The sequence below is a fragment of the Alosa sapidissima genome, chromosome 17, assembly GCF_018492685.1.
Source record: "Alosa sapidissima isolate fAloSap1 chromosome 17, fAloSap1.pri, whole genome shotgun sequence".
NCBI classification, from domain to species: domain Eukaryota; kingdom Metazoa; phylum Chordata; class Actinopteri; order Clupeiformes; family Clupeidae; genus Alosa; species Alosa sapidissima.
The window spans coordinates 2,587,504-2,606,943 of record NC_055973.1 but is presented as its reverse complement, the minus strand read 5'-3'; the positions used below and the strand labels follow the sequence as shown (position 1 = coordinate 2,606,943).

The window sequence follows — 19,440 nt, the reverse complement described above, 5'->3', positions numbered from 1 at the left end:
GCAAAAGAGGCTCAATGAACAATGTCAGGCAGCTTCTGTCACAAGAGTCTTGTAATGTGGTTCAGACTCTAGGCTCTGTCAACTGCCTTGAGACCATTTCAGTTGTTAATTGCGCTATATATTCAATAAGTTGATTTGAATTAAATTAAGTTTGACTAACCAAAAAAGCTATTGGGTGAGCTAACTAGGGCCAGTGAACAGTGCAGCAGGCAAGTCTGACACGTTTAGCCATGCTGGATGTTGCGTCGCCATAATGCAACGAGCTTTCCCCTTCGCTCCTCGGGTCCATTGTGTGGCGGCGGCAGGCATGCCGTGTCCCATTAGCTGTGCCTCATTTGAACACGCACCCAAACAGGCAAAAATGGTGGCCACCATAAGCCGCCATTGTTCTTCCTCTCCTAGGAAGACAAGTCGCCCAGGATCCTGTTGACTCGTCGTCGCTCTCGACGATGTAATTCCGGCACACAAGTGATGGGCTTAGGCCGTGCGCGACACGCGAGGATGCAGCCGGCTGGTATTATTACGATTGTTGTGGATTTAGCTGGGGAGGCGAGATTAGCAGACAGGGCCATTGTCTCAGAATGTACATGAAATCCTGGAGAGAAGCAGGGGGAAAAAAAAACAACAACAGTAAAGAGGATCCATTCAGGATTAACAGTTTTCACACATGGGAGAAAGACAGAGGGAGAGAGAGGGAGAGAGAGAGGGTATGGAGTCGGAGAGCAGAGCTCTATTCCTTCTGCATTGTCCAACCAGGAGCATCCAAGTGTGCAGCTGGCTGCCAGTGGCCCTCTTCAGCGGTGGCTACAATAGACTTTTACACAATCACTTCACCCTCTTCCTCCCCCCCCCCCGTCAGCCTCCCGCTGGCGCAGGCTGCACACAAGGAGAGGCCTGGGCTTTTCTCATAGCAGTCCCCAGTGCTTTGTGGTTCCGTCGCTTTTCTCCGTCTTGCCCTCCCTCCCACCCTCTCTCTCTCTCTTTCCCTCTCTATCCCTCTCTGTCTCTGTCTTTCTCTCTCTCTTTTTTAGCCTGCTAAGACGGGCTCAACACAAAGCCGCTTTATTGGGAATGAGCGGGAAGAGGCCTCATTAGCTAAAATGGACACCGTCCAGTGCCTAGACATCTTAAGTAGGATTCCTCAATGACAAATCCCGCAAATTCATGTTTTCCCCTGTGTGGTGACGAATCAGTATATTACACATTACACGCTTGGTTCCTTCCCAGTCTAGATCTGGCCTCTCATCAATAATGACTAGGCAGTATCACAAGATTCCTATTTATATGAGCACAGAAATTCAGTTCATAACAAAGCATTGCTTGTGTCTTTTTAACCAGTTTCTCTAAAGCTATGATTTCCTAAACCCTCACTGCAAGTGCAGATTAAGCAGTGGTTAGGTAGGGTGACTCACTGCACTTTGTGTTGCTGACATCATGAGAACCATGTTATTCTTTTAGATCTGCAGGAACATTCCAGAAAGAAAATGTCAATAAAGATCCCATGTGATGATGTTAGCTATATTATCCGACTGTATAGGAGCTGCCACAGTAATAAGGGCCGTTTGTCGACCCCGCACTTTCCAGGATGAAAAAGTGCAACCTGCGTAAGCTGGAGGAAAAGAAAGATAGGAGCAGACTCTGGGGCAGCCACTAGGGCTGACCCGGGAGCTTCAGCGCCACATCAGGGCCAGATTGGCGCCAGAGATTGCTGTCTGGGAGTTTGTCGCCACCGTCGCACCGCACACACACACAAACACACACGCGCACGCACACACACACACACACACACACACACACACAAGCACACACACATTTCCTTGACCTCTAATGAGCCATTGCGGCATTGGCACTCTCTTGTTCACAACACACACACACGCCCAAGCATGCGCACACACACACTCACAACTCTTGCTCACAACACCGTTCCCTGCAACTCACACCAGCAGTATTTAATGCCAGAAGAGAACATTAGTGGCACGATGACACCCGGCCATCATTAGCTTGTCTCTTTTTGATTAACTCTGAGGTTTAATTAAATCTCTTAATTTTGTGTTCACAAAACTTGGCACACACACACAGAGACACACACACAAAAAGGTGTTTGATAAGGGCATGACTCTATTCTCCTTTCAAGGCCCTAAAGCATGGAGGTGTTATACTATAGCTGTCCCAGGGGAGATCTACAGTGTGTGTGTGTTTGTGGCTGTGTGTGTGTGTGTGTGTGTGTGTGTGTGTTTGCACGCGTGTCCGTGTGTATGTGTGTGTGTGTGTGCACATGTATGTTTGTATGTATTGTCAATACATGAGTTGGTGTGTGTATGTGTGTGCATGCACTTATATACCTGTATACATATGTGAGTGTGCCTACAGTATGTTTATATGTATACATACACATGTGCAATTAGAACCTGGCTCTGTTTGCATGTTTGTGTGTGTGTGATTGCTTACATGTATTGTACTGTATATGTTTCCTTGGTCATACCCACGTCTGTAGTGTGTGTGTGTGTGTGTGAATGTGTCTGTGTCTGTGTGTATGTATATGTTTGTATGTGAGTGAGTGAGAGAGAGAGAGAGAGAGAGAGAGAGAGGGAGAGAGAAAGTGTGATTATGTGTGTGTGAGAGAGTGCCTGAGTGTGTATGTCTATGTACATGTATTGTATATTTTCCTTGGTCATACCTATGAGTGTGTGTGTGTGTGTGTGTGTGTGTGTGTGTGTGTGTGTGTGAGAGAGAGAGAGAGAGAGAGAGAGAGTGTGTGTGAGTGTGTTTGCATGTTTACATGTATATATGTGTGTCCCCTTGCTCATCCCCTGGTCTGCAGGTACAGTGCTGCCCAGCGGAGGCGAGGAGGCCCAGGAGACGCGTGCGGTGGCGGTGGCTGGGGCCTGCGGCTCTGTCCCGGCTGCGAGCAGATGGAGGGATGGCCTGAGGCGGGAGGCGGAGGAGGGGAGGGAGGAGGTGATCCCTCGCTACGTGGAGCAGCTGAGGGAGCGCGTGCAGGATGACATGATCCCGCTTGGCTGTCTTTCTCTGCAGCAGGTCAGAACCACAAAAGAAGAGGGATCTGTGTCAGGACTGACAATGCAGACGTACACACGCACACACACATGGACCCATACATATGCACACTCACACACACACATACACACACACACACACACACACACACACCAATATATAGAAACACATACACATACACACACACACACAAACACACAGAAACACACACACACACTCACCAGCAGTCATTACAGGCCCTCATTTGTCTGGAGTTCATTCTGAAGTGGGACAGATTTGGGACTTCAGCTTATCTGGAAATGCAGCTCCATCCCAAACCAGTGAGGGAACAGTATTGAATAACTCTTAATTTCTTTCATCCCTCTTTTCTCCTCGTTTAGTCATTGTGGCCCAGTTTCCTTTGCATTCCCTTCTTCTTTTCACACAAACGCATCAGAGCAGACTAACTTTGCCTCCAAAGTATTCATTTTGCTGCCTTCGTGCGGCATACTATTTTGTGACTCTTCATCATTCCTTTTTTTTCCATTTGGCTTTGTCAACAATCCCAGCGTCCTTTCAAGAAAACTAGAGCGTGACTGTTGTTTCTGTGTGTGTCCTTTGTGAAAACAGGGGATTTTTTTTGGAGTCCAATAGTAAACATGTGAAGAAGCTTAGGAAACGTCTCCCTTCCATCCACCACATCAGTCACCAGGGTGAAAATGAGAAACATTGGGCTTCTTTGTCAAAAACAGAGCGCCACTCCAAACATTATCAAATGCATAACTAAAGTGGATAAGAAAGAAATATTATCCAAAGTTATTTATAGTCTCGTAATCTTGTCTTGGCGACTTTGTCGAAACTGAAAAAGAGAATTAGGAGTTTCACATTGAAGAGCGTCCGCACAAGGAGAAAGTGAGAAAATTGGTCCACAATACAGTACGTTACAGTGGATCAGATGTTATGGTAGATCTTGAGTCATCGCTTGCGTGGAGGATAATCAGCATTATCTGTGCATAGTGGTGTTTTTTATTCCTCTATAAAGGCGTTGTCGCTCTCCAACTGTTTCTTCGCCCACTTTGTATTGAAAGAGCACATCATCCACTCAAGCTTCGCACATCTATTTTGGAAGTATATATTGTCTTGTTTCTTTCGCTTTTTTTGTATATAAATTGTTCTTAACGCACAAAGCCTTTATGCTCCTTCACAAGAGTCTTGTCAGTCAGTGGCTACAATAGCACCTTCAATGGAGGAAAATTGCTGACTGAATGGTATCCCCCCTGAAATGTTCATCAAACGCGGCAGTGGTTATGTCTCTAGGGCCTGGCTTGGATCGATCGCCTGGAGATTGTATTACCGCGCTGTTGTTTAGGCACCGCTGCTTTAATTCGCACAACCGTTATTCCCTCTCTCAGTCGGGCCCGCAGTGAATGTGTTTCCGCTCTCTCTCTCTCTCTCTCTCTCTCTCTCTCTCTCTCTCTCTCTCTCTCTCTCTCTCTCTCTCTCTCTCTCTCTCTCCCTCTCTTTTTTCTCTCTCTCTCTGTCTCTTTCTCTTTTTTTTTGGCAGGAGGCGAACACAGGGAAAGGAGGGATGTCACCGGAGAGGGAGTGGGCGAGGAAGCGAGGACTAATGGCCTTCTTAAGGGAGAATGCAAAGGTACTGAACTGTGTCCAAAAAAAGGGAAGATTACTCGAGGTATGTCCAATGGGATTTGCTGAAGGTGCTGCCTGTATGTCTGAACTCATTTCCATTCTCAATACTGAACTCAGGGCCAGATGTACGTAGATTTGCAAACGCAGCGTAATCAGCGCCATGGCCAGCCCGCAGAAAGCGCACGCTGAGCTTCTTCAGTTTACGTGGTATTTATCAAACCTGCCGTTCATCAGGTAATCAGCGCCTTTCTCCGCCCGCTACCTCAATTTGCTAACGTTCACAACTGCGGCATACTTCAATCACAAGCGCAATTGAATGAATGCTGATGACAACATTAAAAGGAATCAAACGTTTAGTGATCATGAAATAATACAATACATGATAAGATGTCAACAAGCAGGGAGATAATGAAGAGCAGTAGTTCTACTCAAACTACTTGTAAACAAAGAAGATTGGTCAAATCTAGCAAGTAGGAAAGTTTAAGTGGATGACGTGAAAGTGAAAGTAAGACATTCGAAAGGCCAGCGAAAGTTAAGGTTTCTTTTGATATAGTACAAAGACGCAAAACTGGTAGTGACTTTGTTGTCTTTGAAAGTTTCTCTTATTGAAGTATTTAACCGCAATTTTGATTAACACCGGCGTTTACAAGGCGGAAATATTTTGTGCACTTCCATGGGCAGTTTTCGTACAGAGGAATACCTAATGAAGCGCATTTTACGCTTCTCCCATCTTTTTACACAAAACTCCCACTTTTCCCCTGACCCTCCTATGAATGCATGAATGACACGGAAAAGTGCAAATTGCCATTCTCAGTTTCTGCGACAGGCAGTCTGCAGTTTTACCCAAGTGCGGCCTGTTTGTACGTACCACGCCATGTTTTTACGCGCACATTGCGAGGAAAATATGCCTCAAGTGGGTGCAAAAGCAGAGTACTGTACATCTGCCCCTCAGGCTCACCTACCTGCTCTGGTGAATGGTTGTGGTCAGGCTAGTGGCAAGATTTGGGTGGTCATTTTTAGATGAATAAGTAGTTGCAGTGAGACAATAACCATTGGTCATATATGATGTTTTCTTTTTTTTTTTAGTTGAATTCATGAATAAAAATGCTGTGCTTGACATTGCCATAGTGTTAAATGATCTCTGCCCTGCCTGTGTTTTAATGTTCTAATGACAAAGGAGTCAGACTGCCAGGGACAAAATCACCAAGAGGAGACAATACTACAGGACAAGCTTTATGCATCATTTCAACGGTATATTTCATCTTGTAATGTGTATTTACCTCACTATATGCGTGCGCACTCACACGCACACACACACACACACACACACACACACACACACACACACACACACACACACACACACACACAAACACAAACTAGCACAGGGTCACACATGAATACACACACACACACACACACACACACACACACACACACACACACACACACACACAGAGTCATCCATTGATGATATCTTTTAAAATAATCATTTATCTATATCTTCAAGTAGGAAACATAAACATTCTGCTGACATATGTGAAGGCTTGCTACGCTCTGTTTTGCATTGTATTGTCTGTCCTGGTGCGTTTCGGCTGCCGTGAATTGCCTTGGGGGGGTTGGAGAATCTGTCCATATCATTGGATGCAAGGGGCATCAACTCTGCTCCATCCACTTCTGACTAGGCAGAGGGCTCGACGCGTCTCTGCAGTCTTCGCCTCCAGGCTGGAGCATGTTTAAGTTTTTAATAATTGTGCGGCACCACACTGGCCATCGTAATAGAATCAAGCAAACACACATCAGCCTGCGTGTAACCGAATTGCATTGTGGGCCACGAGTGGGACTCCCAAGCTGTCAAAAGATTGTGGATAGATAGGAACGTGTTTAATATATATATATATATATTTTTTTTTTTTTTCTCCATACCAGATGACCTTCCCTCTGTATCCTTGGCCCTGTAAATTTCTCCTCGTATCATCACTTGGTGGCTATTAGACATTATAGACTTAATGCACATTGCCTAAGGCTACAGAATCCGGGATTCAATGGGAAATGATTGTGGAGCTGGTTTGGAAACGGAGGTCAGACAGACTTAAACCAGAGCTCTGAGGAGTCGGAACACACCCCCAGCACAATGCTCTCGGCAACAAACCTGTATTTTAATGATGGGTCTGGACAAAAAAACACTGCTGCAATATAAATTTTATTTAGCATAAATGATTTGTTTGATGGGATGCAAACTGCAAAAAAAGAAAGCAACTGCTAACAACATTTCTTAGTGATTTTTTTCTTTTCTGAAAGGGAAGTCTCCTCTGGTAGGGAGAGGCGAGGGAGAGCATTGCTTTATTTTGAAGAATTAAGCAAGGAAGCAAGGAGGCAGAGCGGAGAGTGTGGCTTTATTGCATTAGGCCAGATAAGATTGAAAGGCCAAGAGGCGATGTGGGAAGAGAAAGAGAGAGAGGGAGGGAAAGAGAGAGAGAGAGAGAGAGAGAGACTGTGTGTGGGCGTCTGTGTGTACGTCTGTGTTTGCAGTGTGTTATTAGATTCACTGCTGTTGGCTACAAAGTGGAACAAGCGAGAGCAATATGCAGGTGGCTGTTAACACAGTTAGGGCCTATGTGTGTGTATGTGTGGGTGTGTGTGTGCTTTGGCAGAGCGGAGGGACGCTTGCTGAAGGCACTACGTGAGCAAAGAGGGGAAGTCATCACCAAATATGGACAGCTCACTGCTGCCACAGCGATGGATGAGCTGCCACATTCCTCACCTATGGAGCCAGCCCTTCACTGGCAGGTATACTGTATGTCCTGACCTTTGACCTCTAGGATGACCAATGAGGAAATATGAGTTACTGGATATTTGTCATTTATGTTTTGTCCTGAATTCTCCCCCCCCCCCCTTACCCCCCTCTTGGTTGTCTCTGCTTGGTTATGCATGCAGACTGAGAGGTTATGAAAGATGTGTTTACGAAGCAGGAATGATTTTTACCAAAATGCTCAAATGATGTAATTATGTGAAACCTTCAAATGAATGGAAAGTGTCAGCAGTGCATTTTTGTTTTGCTCTCTTTCTCTCTGTCTCTCTGTTGCTCTCTCTCTCTTTCTTTCTGTTGCTCTCTCTTTCTCTCACACACACAAACACACACACACACACACACGCACACAAACACACATGGCATCTTCCATACATATACAGTGCCCACACAAAGACACACAAACAGGCCCGAACATAAAAGGCTTTTCAGTGTTTACCATTTAGAGCAGGGCAGAAATTACTTTTCCTTTTTTCCTTTCCTTTCTCTCTCTGTATTTCTCCCTGGTGTGTAAAAGCCTTTTTTATTTACAAAAAAGAGGAGGGAGGGAAGGTGTGTCTGCCTGTTTCTATGTGAGTGTCTGGGTGGGGTGTGCCTGTGTGTGTGTGTGTGTAAGAGAGAGAGAGAGAAAGAAAGAGAGAGAGAGAGAGACAGAGAGAGAGAGAGAGAGATTGTAAGTTGAGGATGGAGGCTGGCTAAGGCCTTGCCGCCACCATGCAGGCTTAGCGATGTAATGAATCTTCTATCAGCCCTTCCTGCCTGGGTGACAACTCGCTTTGAGGAAGGTTGTAAATGCAGGAGAGATTGTGGTATAATTCCTCAGACTGGCACTTCTGCCCCCCAGTCTCCATTCGATTATCTCCCAAATTGCTGTGTTTCAGGGAGATAAAGATTTTTTATGGCTTGCTGACTTGAAACAACCAGCACAGCCAGGAAAAGCAATGGCCAACCTGCCATGCATAGTAATTTCATTGGTAAATGACAAAATCTTTGTTTATTTGACATTTCCAAAATTACTGCAGCAGATGAATCTCAAATATAAAATGTCACATTTGGCATGCAAAACTATGAAAATATATTTCTGTGCAAAATTCATGGAGGCATTTAATTTAGAACGTGTTTAATAACCAAGTCTGCCTGCATCACTAATCCTGCCTCGAGGTCCTGAAAAGATTGTCATATTTATTCACTGGTTTTTTTTCTTCTCTCCCCCTTCTTCACTCCGAAGCCAAAAATTTTAAGGGTAAATGTTCATTGTTAATTAAGATTTACTAATTAAAATGAAAATAATTAACGAGAAAGCTTAATCTCCGAATATTAGGCTATACTTAGAAAGAAGTTTTTGTATGTGGCATTTCCTCAGTATGAAGAGAGTGCGCTTTTTTTTTTGCTTTGGTGATCTGTCACTGTGGAAGCCTGAAAAGATTCTTCTGCGAAGGACGCCCTCGTGCCAAAAAGAGGGGGAAGGGGGCAAGAAAACAGCCGAGGATGTGTGGCTGGCTGCTTTGATCTCATCTGTAGGAGTGGTGTAATGCTATGGCACTTTCGGCACAACTACGGCTCCGGGCAAACAAGCCACCTCTGATATGGAAAATTGGCTCACTTCACCTTTTACCTTCCTGGAAATCTTGACTTTTCCATAATGTGTGAGTGCAGTATGTTTGAGTATGCGTGCATGCTGTCTGTCTGTCTGTGTATGTGTGTGTGTGTGTGTGCGCGTGTGTGTGTGTATGTGCGTGCGTGCCTGTTTGTGTGTGTGTGGGTGTGGATGTGTGTGTAATGTAAGTGTGTGTTCATTTGTCCATCTGGGCCAGTTCTAGATCATTACAGTGTAAGTGAAATGCTATCTAAATTATTCCTCAAAAAGCTTGGCTCGTGTGATATCAATATGCTGTTCCTAGGAAGCAGATGTACTGATAAAGTCCAGCCACACAGAAGCTGCAGAGAGGGCAATTGCAGAGAGAATTGTACATATACCAGAACAGTAATGCAAATTGCAGTGGGGGAAAAAAATGTGTGTGTGTGTGTGTGTGTGCTGTGTGTATGTGTGTGTGTGTGTTTGTGCGCGTGCACACTATACAGTAATATACAGTATGCAGTAAATACGTAATAAATATTTTCTGATTACCCCCTGAACACCCCCCTTGTGGGGGATTGGAAGCCATAACCTCCTGGATATGGATGTGTGGGCTAAACCGCTTTGCCACCAATTATGCTCGTCTCAGAGCGGCCTAAATTGTCTTTTTGTCGGATGCCCTCGTGAAAGACGCTCAAAGAGGAGATTGGGCCGCATTACGGCAGGGCTCATCTCGGCTCTCAGGGCTCGGAGCGCGCAGCTCGCAGCTCTTTAGCGTGGCACGCACAGGCTTCCCCTGTGGTGGCGGGCACTGCCAGGCATTCCACATGCTACGCCCGCTGGTTCGGGATTAACCAAGAACCGGGAGCGGGTACCACGCATCACGTCAGACCGTCTTCCGTATGTGTGTGTGCACATGTGTTTGAATGTGTGTGTATATGTGTGGGGGGAGAGGGGTGTCAATTCATGTTTGTGTGTGTGTGTGTGTCTATGTGTTTCTGTTTGTGCAAATGAGAGTAGGGATTTCTTTATAGGGATGCGTTGAATTTCTTCCCCATTATTCCTGGAGGTACTGAGCCAGTTGTGGTTGGCTCCGTGGTTGTACTTCCATTGTGAGTTTATGAGTGTGTGTGTGTGTGTGTCCATACATGTGTTTGTCATTTAATGGCAAGTGGGAGAGGACCATAAGTGAAAAAAAGTATCAATGAATATCAATTTTCAAATCAATTCAGCTAAATGGACATTTAACTTGATTTTTGACAGCAATTTAAGCAATTTGTACTTATGAATCACATTTTGTTTTATTGTTTTTTGTTGCATGGGAGGGGAGTCTATGTCTCACAGGTTGTCTGTTTCCGTTTTATTTGTTTGTTGTTTTTGTCAATGATGGCCCAGCAGACAGATGATAAAGCTGCCATAGTCTGTAGAATGTCCTCCTACTCTTTTTCCATACAAGCTTGCTGCTCTCTTTCCACAGGCGCTAATGCACAAATAACAATTCTCCCTCTCTCTCTCTCTCTCTCTCTCTCTCTCTCTCTCTCTCTCTCTGTCTTTTTCCCATTTCACTCTCTGCTTCCTGGACTAATCCTCACTATTCCTGGCCCCAAGACTTTTTCATTTTCTTTTCTGTTTATTTATTTTTATTTACCTTTTCTTCATCTCTGTCAGAAATCCTTCCTCTTGGTTTAATGCCAGTATATGCTACATGTGATTCTCTTAGATTATTATTCCATCATCTTACAGTTTTTCTCAATGGCTAAAACTTCTCTCAAAATTGTCAACACAAAACCCCATTATCAAACTTCATTCATGAAACCTGACACTTCTTGCAAAATCAAACAATTTGCCTCAAAACAGTTTTTACCTGTACACAAAACCAAACAGTGTCTTCAGATCATACTCAAAGCACTCAATACAAAACCAATACATCAAAAAATGGAAAGCATGATGTTCAGGGCATATAACCCCTGGAGAAATATGTATTGTTTGCAGTACAGTAAATGCATTTTGCACCTCCCAAAAAAGAGGGGAAAAAAGATTGCAAAGATTACTCTGTGGATTCAGCATTTATTGTACATTCAGTACAAATATAGTTGAAAAAGGAACTGGAAAAGAATTTTCAGTATTGTAAATGAGAAGTGCATTACAGTACATTATAAGGACTGTAATGTTCAGCAACCTGTTTGCACTCTGAACTGGCTTATATTGGTTGTGCCACATCATTTGAAGCAAGTGTGATCAATTTTAAGTCGTGTTTAATTTAAATGACATCTGTGCTTTATTTGTGTTAACTTTTTGCCACTAATGCTTGCCATTATGTTTCACAAGTACATCACAGTGCAAAGTGTGTTTTATTGCATGAAAATGTGTTTAGAGTTTTGCAAAACAGTCAATGAGATCTGCAAATTGCATTTCAGTAGGTGGAAATTGATTTATTCACTGAACAGGTTAAGGCCCCTGAACACTTCATATAATATTAATATGGTTTTGTTTTTTTAACTTGCATTAAAACACTGTCCTGCGGTTTAAACACAATGTGGCTAATACACAGAACATTTCTGTATAACAGTTGACTCTATAAGCATTTTCTTATGCAGAGTTTTTGTGTGTGGCACAATTTTGACAGTGAAAAGTTACACATCACTGTATGTGGGAGATTATAGGAAATCAGGATTCCTATTTACTGTGTGATTTCACAGTATTGTTTGTACTGTAGTTTGTTGCCAGGCCATGTCATTCATCGTCAGGGAAAAATACTAGTATTATACAGTAATACTATTAAAATACTATTATTAAACAGTAATACTATTAAAATAATATTATTATACAGCAATACTGTTAAAATAATATTATTATACAGTAATTGAAAATGTACCAAAGCCAAAGTGCCTGACAAAAAAACTCTAATACTATTACTGTATGTTATCTTAGCAGCCTTTGATAGAAGATTTAAGACAGATTTGGCAGACTTCACAGACTCATACTGCAGACAGTCCCTTAATATTTTCTAAACTATCACATTTTTGTAAACATCCCTAAATTTCCAGTCCATGTCAGCCATGACCCTGTCCTTAACTCTATCCCTGACTCTATACCTGACACAAACACATTTCCCTGGGGGACTGGAAGTGTACCCTAACCTTGTGTCTGTGAAAATGTGCACTCCTTATTGTCAGCAGTTTGTGGTTGAAAAAATGGAGTATCAAAATAAAGTGGGACTTGCGCTTAACCGCCCCCCGACATACACACACACACACACACACACACACACACACACATTCTGTTTGTGTATAAATTTGCTGCTTACTCTAGATCCATGAAAATACCCCCTTGCTTGGTCTTGGAATGGCTTTAAGCAGTAACATGTTGGCGCACTGCACACTTCCTAAAATGTTTACAGATTATTTGACGGAATGTAAATGTGTACATTAAGCCACATGTTGCAAAGTATTAGATTCATATTTCGTTTGTGACACGTCGTGCTAAAGATCACGGCTGTTTCTCGGGAAATGAAAGGGGCTGTTTTTGTGAAGGGGTGATCCTGCAGTCCTTAGTGGAGTCGTAATGAGTATCAGTTCTTCCGATGGAAACCGATTCCATCCTGTCCCTTTAATCGTAAACACACCACACTGCCCAGTATGGGTGCTCTGAGACATCAGGAGTTAGAATGTGTTTTCATGCCAAGACCCATCGTTGTCGCTAATTGCGCCCATCTTCATTCTCACATTAGCATACTCTTGTCCTTTGTATCTTTCTTTTTCTTTCTCCCTTTCTCTCTCTCTCATCTTTCCCTCATCCTCCTTTCATCTCTCTGTCTCTCACTGTGTCTCTTCAAATGAAGCTCAGCTCATTCATTGTACAGTATCATATCGGTAGCGACTTCTGGCCCAGAAAGCTGTTTGGCCAGCTGTTGGTAGAATGTATTGGTTAACTTAATCACCATGTGCTTTTGCTCTTCCATCCGATCTGTGTGTGAAAAGTAACTGTTGAATTACTGATCAAATGAATGCTGGCAAGGTAACGATTTGTGTGTATTTTACTGGCTCTGTTGTAAAGGTACATTTTACAAGGGATGCTTGTTTGAAAAGTTTATCACTGTAGATTTACCTTACCTAACCTTTAATAATAGGCATATTGGGTGTACATGTTGTAGATAAAGCAAGACAGGCATGCAGATACAAGTCTAAAATATTTTATGTAATTACACTTTGTAGTACTATATAGCAATGTAATGATGCAATCTAATACAAAGTTACATTTAAAGGATTGAAATATTGCCTGAACATGTCATTCATGTTGTCAACATGTCATTCTGCAAAGAGAGCTTCAAAATAGATTCAGTTTTGACACAAAATACATATTTTTCCATCCACATAAGTTGTAATGTAACTGTTTTGCCAGAATCTTTCCACGTCATCACTCAATAAGAATCAGTGTATTGTTAAATTTACCTGCTTGTTACTTGTTGGCTAAACTGAATTATTGGTTGATGTGTGCATATTAGCATATTAGCAGTTACATATGTATAATCCTGGATCCCCTTTATCTGCTTCTATGTCTCTCCCTGTCTCTCCCTTTCTCTCTCCTGTTCTCTCTCTCTTTCTCTCCTGATTTCTCTCTTCCTATATCTCTTCCTCTCTCTCTTGTTCTGTCTCTCCCTCTCTCTCCTATTCTCTCTCTCTGTCTCTCTCTCTCTCTCTATCAGGTGGAGTGGGCCCACACTCCTCAGCCCATTGAGGTGCGTCTGCATGGCCTGCGCGCGGTGCGGGACAAGCTGCCCAGGGGCCAGTACGCGGTGAGCGTGGCCTTCCACAGCCAGCTGGGCGGCCCTGCCCTGTGCTGGTCCCGCCTGAAGGAGAGCCAGTGGGCCAGCACCACCACCACGGAGCCCGTCGAGCACCGGGGCCGCTTCTACGACACGGAGCTGAACATTAACCAGAGCATCTACGCCGTGAGTACAGCACAGCACAGCACAGCACAGCATCACCAGGAATAGCTGTGTGCATGTTGCTCACCCCACTGATTAGAAATATGATATCATATAAGTCAGCACAATATAAGGCCTCAAGATAGGAGAGAGACAGAAACTAATAGCAAAGCTTGGATTAGCATAGCACTGCTATAGGATAACAGTGGCAGGGCTTAAGTCGGTGGTTGTCACTTGGGGATCTCTAATCTGTGCTTGTCAGTAGAGATATGTTGGTGTTCTATGGTTGTGTTGAGGAATTGTAGCTACTCTGGTGTCACCCATAGAGTTGTTCCGATTAATTGGCTTGTGCAGAGGAGTCATCTATGGTTGTCACTATAATACTATTACACTATAATACTATACAGTTGTCAGTAGAAAACCTGCTCCTGTAATAACTGCAATGTTGAATTAGGATTTAGCAGGTATTACCTTCGCTTAACACCATACTGAGCCAGTTCAGCTACCAGGAGGTGGGATGCTGAACCCCAATTATGTCACTATGCTCCAGCTAGGTCTTAAGTAGTGTATAAATTAGTACTCACTTTGTTGCCTGCAGGCTATTAGCCCACCATGTAACACATACTGCTGAAGTTAGCTGTGTGGTGGCTCTGCTGATGGGACTTAGACCAAACTCATCTTCACACTCTTGGTATGGTGGCGGCCTCATTTCATCTCTGCTCTCTGCAGAGCACAGTGTTTTCTCTACGGGATAGGAGAAGGACCTAATGTGATTTGGGGCAATTCTGAGAAAGCTCATTCAGTCAGGGACCCCAATTTATTGAAACAACGCAAAGGCACAGGAAAGGGATGAATGCAGTCCCCCCCCACACCTCACCTCCAACACACACACACACAGACACACAGAGTGAGAGACCAGCAGAGCAAAGTCTGGGATGTGAGGAGATGAGAAATAAAAAACACATCCTTCATCTGAAAGCAATTGTAACATCCAAAGCTTCTTGCATTAATATACTTTCACGTTCCATAAGGGGGCACGAGATGGGGTGGGGGTGAACAGGGCGGGGTGGGGGGGTTCTTTGAAGTGAAATCCAATACGGCATTTGCTAAATGCTATCTTTTAAAACAAACAGTGCTAATGTGTCAGATACAATCACAATGCACAGCTTGCCATAAAGTGTAGCAGCAGAATGTGCTGCACAACCCCCCAAAGCCTTTCTTCTACTTTACAATACTTTATGCACTGGCTGCGAGGTAATATATAGATTTGAAGAGGTTATGAAAAGTTATATTAAACAGTAACTGTGTCCATGAGGGTGGAAAGATGCTGTATTAAAATGGGACGGTGAACCTGCCTGTCTTTTGACTTGAGGGAAATCTAGTATGAATAAAACAGGAACTTTTCAAACATGCCATTTAATTCATGCATGTAAATCATAGCAGGCCGTATTTATATATATATATATATATATATATATATATATAGAGAGAGAGAGAGAGAGAGAGAGAGAGAGAGAGAGCATTGTGTTTTATTGGAGTGAAAATGAAGTGCAAATACTGTGAAAAATTTAGTGTCTCCTTTTGAGGTCTGAGGGACGCATCTTATGGTTTCATTTTGATGAGAGGGAGAATGTCAGAGCGAGAAATTCAGAGTGTTATTGGACATTTGATACATCTTCTGAATAACTGAATGAATATTGGATTCGGTTAATTTGTTGTTTGTTCTGACATTCGATTTTCATCCATTTCCATCAATTTCATCAGTATGCTATATACTGCATTTAAATGACCAACATCATTTGGTTTTTATAATTGTAGGGATAATTTTGAAGGCTTTTAGCTGAGTCCATGAAACACTGACAGAAAGGACTGCCAAATATGCAAGACTGTCTCATCAAACCCTGCTTGGTATTAAAAAAAAGAAACAAAAAAACAAACTTACCTAAAAAACTCAGTATTCAACCACCTTACGATACATTCTGCTGTTTATGAAAGGGACTGACAAAGGGAGGTTTAGATTTGAGGGTATTTCCGTAAAGATCTACCCACTTTGCCTTTCATACTGGTTCCTGTGTCTGTCCAAAGACAGTCTCCGAATGGGGATTGTGAAGACGGCCTTGCCGCCTCACTGTCCGTGCAGTCAAATCGCTTGTGGGTGTATTCACCAAGACCCTCTCTCCTGATAATGTTGTCTGGCACTCTTCCTAGCCATAAGATGGTGTGGGATGGCACGGGAACTGAATTCAGACCCTTTCCCTTTCTTTCTTTCTTTCTTTCTCATCTGTGTGTATGTCTTTCTCTCCGTACCCTTCTCTGTATCTCTCTCTCCCTCTCACGCCTTAAGAATGTGGGATCTGATTCTGAGGTAAAAGGTTTAGTGCGGCATTGAGAATGCCTGGTGTCATTCTTCCATCGCTCAGACAAACCCGTTTCGTATTTTTAGCCACGTACGTCGTCGCCGCCGCTGCTGTTGTCTTGTGGAGGGGAGATGTTGTGCAGATTTTGTCGTTGGAGGCTGTCAGAATTGGCTCTGGCCCCCATTCCTCTACACTCCTCTCCTCTCCTTGCCCACGTCTGTCGTGTGATTTTCGGTCGCCTCGTTATTTTTCTGCCGTACAGGAAACAGGGAATTAGTAACAGTAGGAGGAATGAAAATGAAGGGAAAGGAAAGTCAAGCGCTTGTCCTCCTTCTCTCCTCCTCCTCTTCTCCTCTCTCTTCTCCTCTTCTCTCCTCTCATCCTTTGTGTGTAAACCCCAGGTGTTAATAGGAGCACTGCACTTCAGACTGATCTGTCTTTTAGATTTTCTGCGAAAGCAGAAAGCATTGGACCCAAAGTCTTTTTTTTTTTTTTAAAAGGAAAAAGGAATGTTTACCTCAAGTGTGATGCAGCGTTGTCCAGCCCTCCTGGTTTTTAGAGTGGAAGGCAGGAGGAGATAAGCAGAATCTCTTGCATCTTTGCCAATCATGATTCTTTCCCCCTCTTTTTTTGTTCTTTTCCCACGTCCATGGCTTTCTTAGTCATTGTTCTAAGCCCTCCGTAGTTCCTTCATCCTCTTAACCAAAGGCTTTTAATTGAATTTCTCAAAGATGGAATGAGACCAGATAAAATAAATCTTGTGGAAGTTAAGTCTTCTTATCCCCATGTCTGGGCATGTGGGCTTTTTTTCTTTCTTTCTTTCTTTCTTTCTGTCCTTCTTTCTTTCTGTCCTCCTTTCTTTTTTTCTTTTTTTCTTTTTCTTTCTTTCTTTCCTCTCGTACTGCTTCGTAAATGCAGAGGGGGGGGGGGGGGGGGGGGGGGGGGGGATCACAGGTCTGTTTTTGATGAAACGTGATAGTCTAATAGTTTAATGGCCAGTTCCAGAAGGCCAGTGCACCCAACACTCCAACCATGTGGCTCTCCTTGTTCCTCCACCTGAGTACCTCCTCCACATCCACATCTAACCACACAGGCCTCTGAGACTGCATGTCCTCACTTCCTATTTACAATGATGGCACAGCACCCTGCCTATTTTCCCCCTTCTTCTTCTTCAGTAAATTAATAATATGAAATATTTTTCAATATCCATAATATGCAATATTATGCCATAAATTCTATCATGAGTCAGCCGGAGCTCTGTCATTTCTCAGGTGCGAACGCCAGGCAGATTAGCATGGATACACATGATTTATGTGATAAAACAAGTCTTCACCATTTTCCATTACCACTAATAGAAGGATGAAATATTCCCGCTGGTGATTGATGAAGTTCCAGGCGCTTCCCTGTCAGTTCATTTTTTAAGGTGAGCGTGGCTCTGTCTCTAGCTCTCTGAGTAAATAAGAATCTGTGTTTGTTAACCACCACAACTGTCATGCTTGTGACTCGTGTGTGTGTGTGTGCGTGTGTGTGTGTGTGTGTGTGTGTGTGTGTGTGTGTGTATGTGTACATATGTGTGTGTCTATACGGGGGAGGGGTCTCTTCACAGACAGCACATATGTCGACTGCTGTTGGGTTTATATTTGAATTTTAATAAATTCACAGTTGTTTTGAATCACATTTGTGCACTGTATGTTATATGTCCTTAGTCAATCTTTCAGCATCCCTTCACTTTGCAGACACGAACACACAGGCAGCCATTTAGAACCGCTCTCCGCAGTTGCCAAAAACAGTTGGCCCTCAGAGCACTGCCTAAGACATGAATGTGCATCATACAGGACACATTGTTTGGTGCTGAATGTATTCTTCTGTCTGAGCCATCAAGGTTTCCCTGCAAGGGACATTTTTGGAGAGAAGATGCCTTGAAAAGTCTGTAGACTGCTGCATGAATTTAAGTGAAAGTACACTAAATTGGACCTGTCGTCTTAACCCTGGACCATAAAAAACAACAGCTGTACCCAAATGCTCTTGCACTCTCCTTGTCTGTCTTTCTCCCTCTGTTCACACTCTATTCTGCTTGCCTGCCAATCATTATTGTTTCTCAGTGCTTCCCACAGAATTTAATTATATTTGTGGTGGTAGGTTTGCAGAATTAACTTGAATGCAACAGTTTTTAACAAATTAGTGCAGCGTGGTTATGATGCTAACCAGATTTAAGCACAATTTAGTACAACCTGGAAAATCATTGTGTGGTGGTCAATGTTGATATTGTGGTGGGCTGCCACAAATAAGTCAATGTATAGGAAACACTGGTTTCTGTACATTTGTTTTTGTGCCATTTTCTGTCTGATCCATATTGGCATCTGATGTTTTGTTGATATTTTAGTGACAAAATATTGAAACCTAATTTATTTAAAAAGTTAAAACAACCCATGTTTTGATCTATATACATTTCAGTAACTAGATTGAGTGAACTAGTGTGATACTAATGCATTGGTGAGCTATACAGGGTTCCCACGGGTCATGGAATTTCTGGAATATCATGGACTTTTTATCATTTTGGGGGCAAAGTCATGGAATATCAGGGAATTTTGAATTCAGAATGGGTGTGTACAGTATCTGGTTATTAGCTTTACTCCTTGCTTGAGTACTGTAGTTGTGGTTAGGCCAACTTTGTTCATTCAATACCTATTTATTCATCTCTCGCTCTAAAAAAAGTAAAAAATTCTTGAATGCTACATGACTGTTTTGAAATCTTGTACCCTTCATTATAAAGTAGGTCATGGAAATTTGGTTATTTTGTCAGGGAAAGTCAGGGAAAAGTCATGGAATTTTACATTTCACTTAGAGTGGGAACCCTGGCTATATGTAAGGGATAATGTATAGAACGCCGGTCATTATTGGGAAAATAAGTCCCGACAGTGCGAACCGCCCCGAAGGGACTTATTTTGCCAATAATGACCGGCGTTCTATACATTATCCCGCTTATTACATGGCTACTTGCCAAAACAAAATAATAAACTTCCCACGATAGCCTACATAGCCTAGCCTATTTGTTACCGTTCATTGTGGCATTTGATGAGAAACATAGTTCGCAACAACACACGTTGAACTTGAATCAAACATT

At 43.0% G+C, this 19,440-nt stretch overlaps 1 protein-coding gene across 5 annotated transcripts in view; it reads left to right on the top strand.

Moving 5' to 3' along the window:
- ofcc1 (orofacial cleft 1 candidate 1) overlaps nucleotides 1-19,440 on the top strand; it is a 91,295-nt gene that overhangs the window by 15,234 nt on the left and 56,621 nt on the right. For 3 of the 5 annotated variants that reach the window (XM_042068010.1, XM_042068008.1, XM_042068013.1), the window contains exons 8-12: nucleotides 2,822-3,039; nucleotides 4,562-4,690; nucleotides 5,825-5,898; nucleotides 7,302-7,437; nucleotides 13,738-13,983. In XM_042068010.1, coding sequence (XP_041923944.1) covers nucleotides 2,822-3,039; nucleotides 4,562-4,690; nucleotides 5,825-5,898; nucleotides 7,302-7,437; nucleotides 13,738-13,983 — 803 coding nt within the window. The remainder of the gene's footprint in view (nucleotides 1-2,821; nucleotides 3,040-4,561; nucleotides 4,691-5,824; nucleotides 5,899-7,301; nucleotides 7,438-13,737; nucleotides 13,984-19,440) is intronic. The other 2 variants (XM_042068011.1, XM_042068012.1) reach the window with 2 other exon arrangements.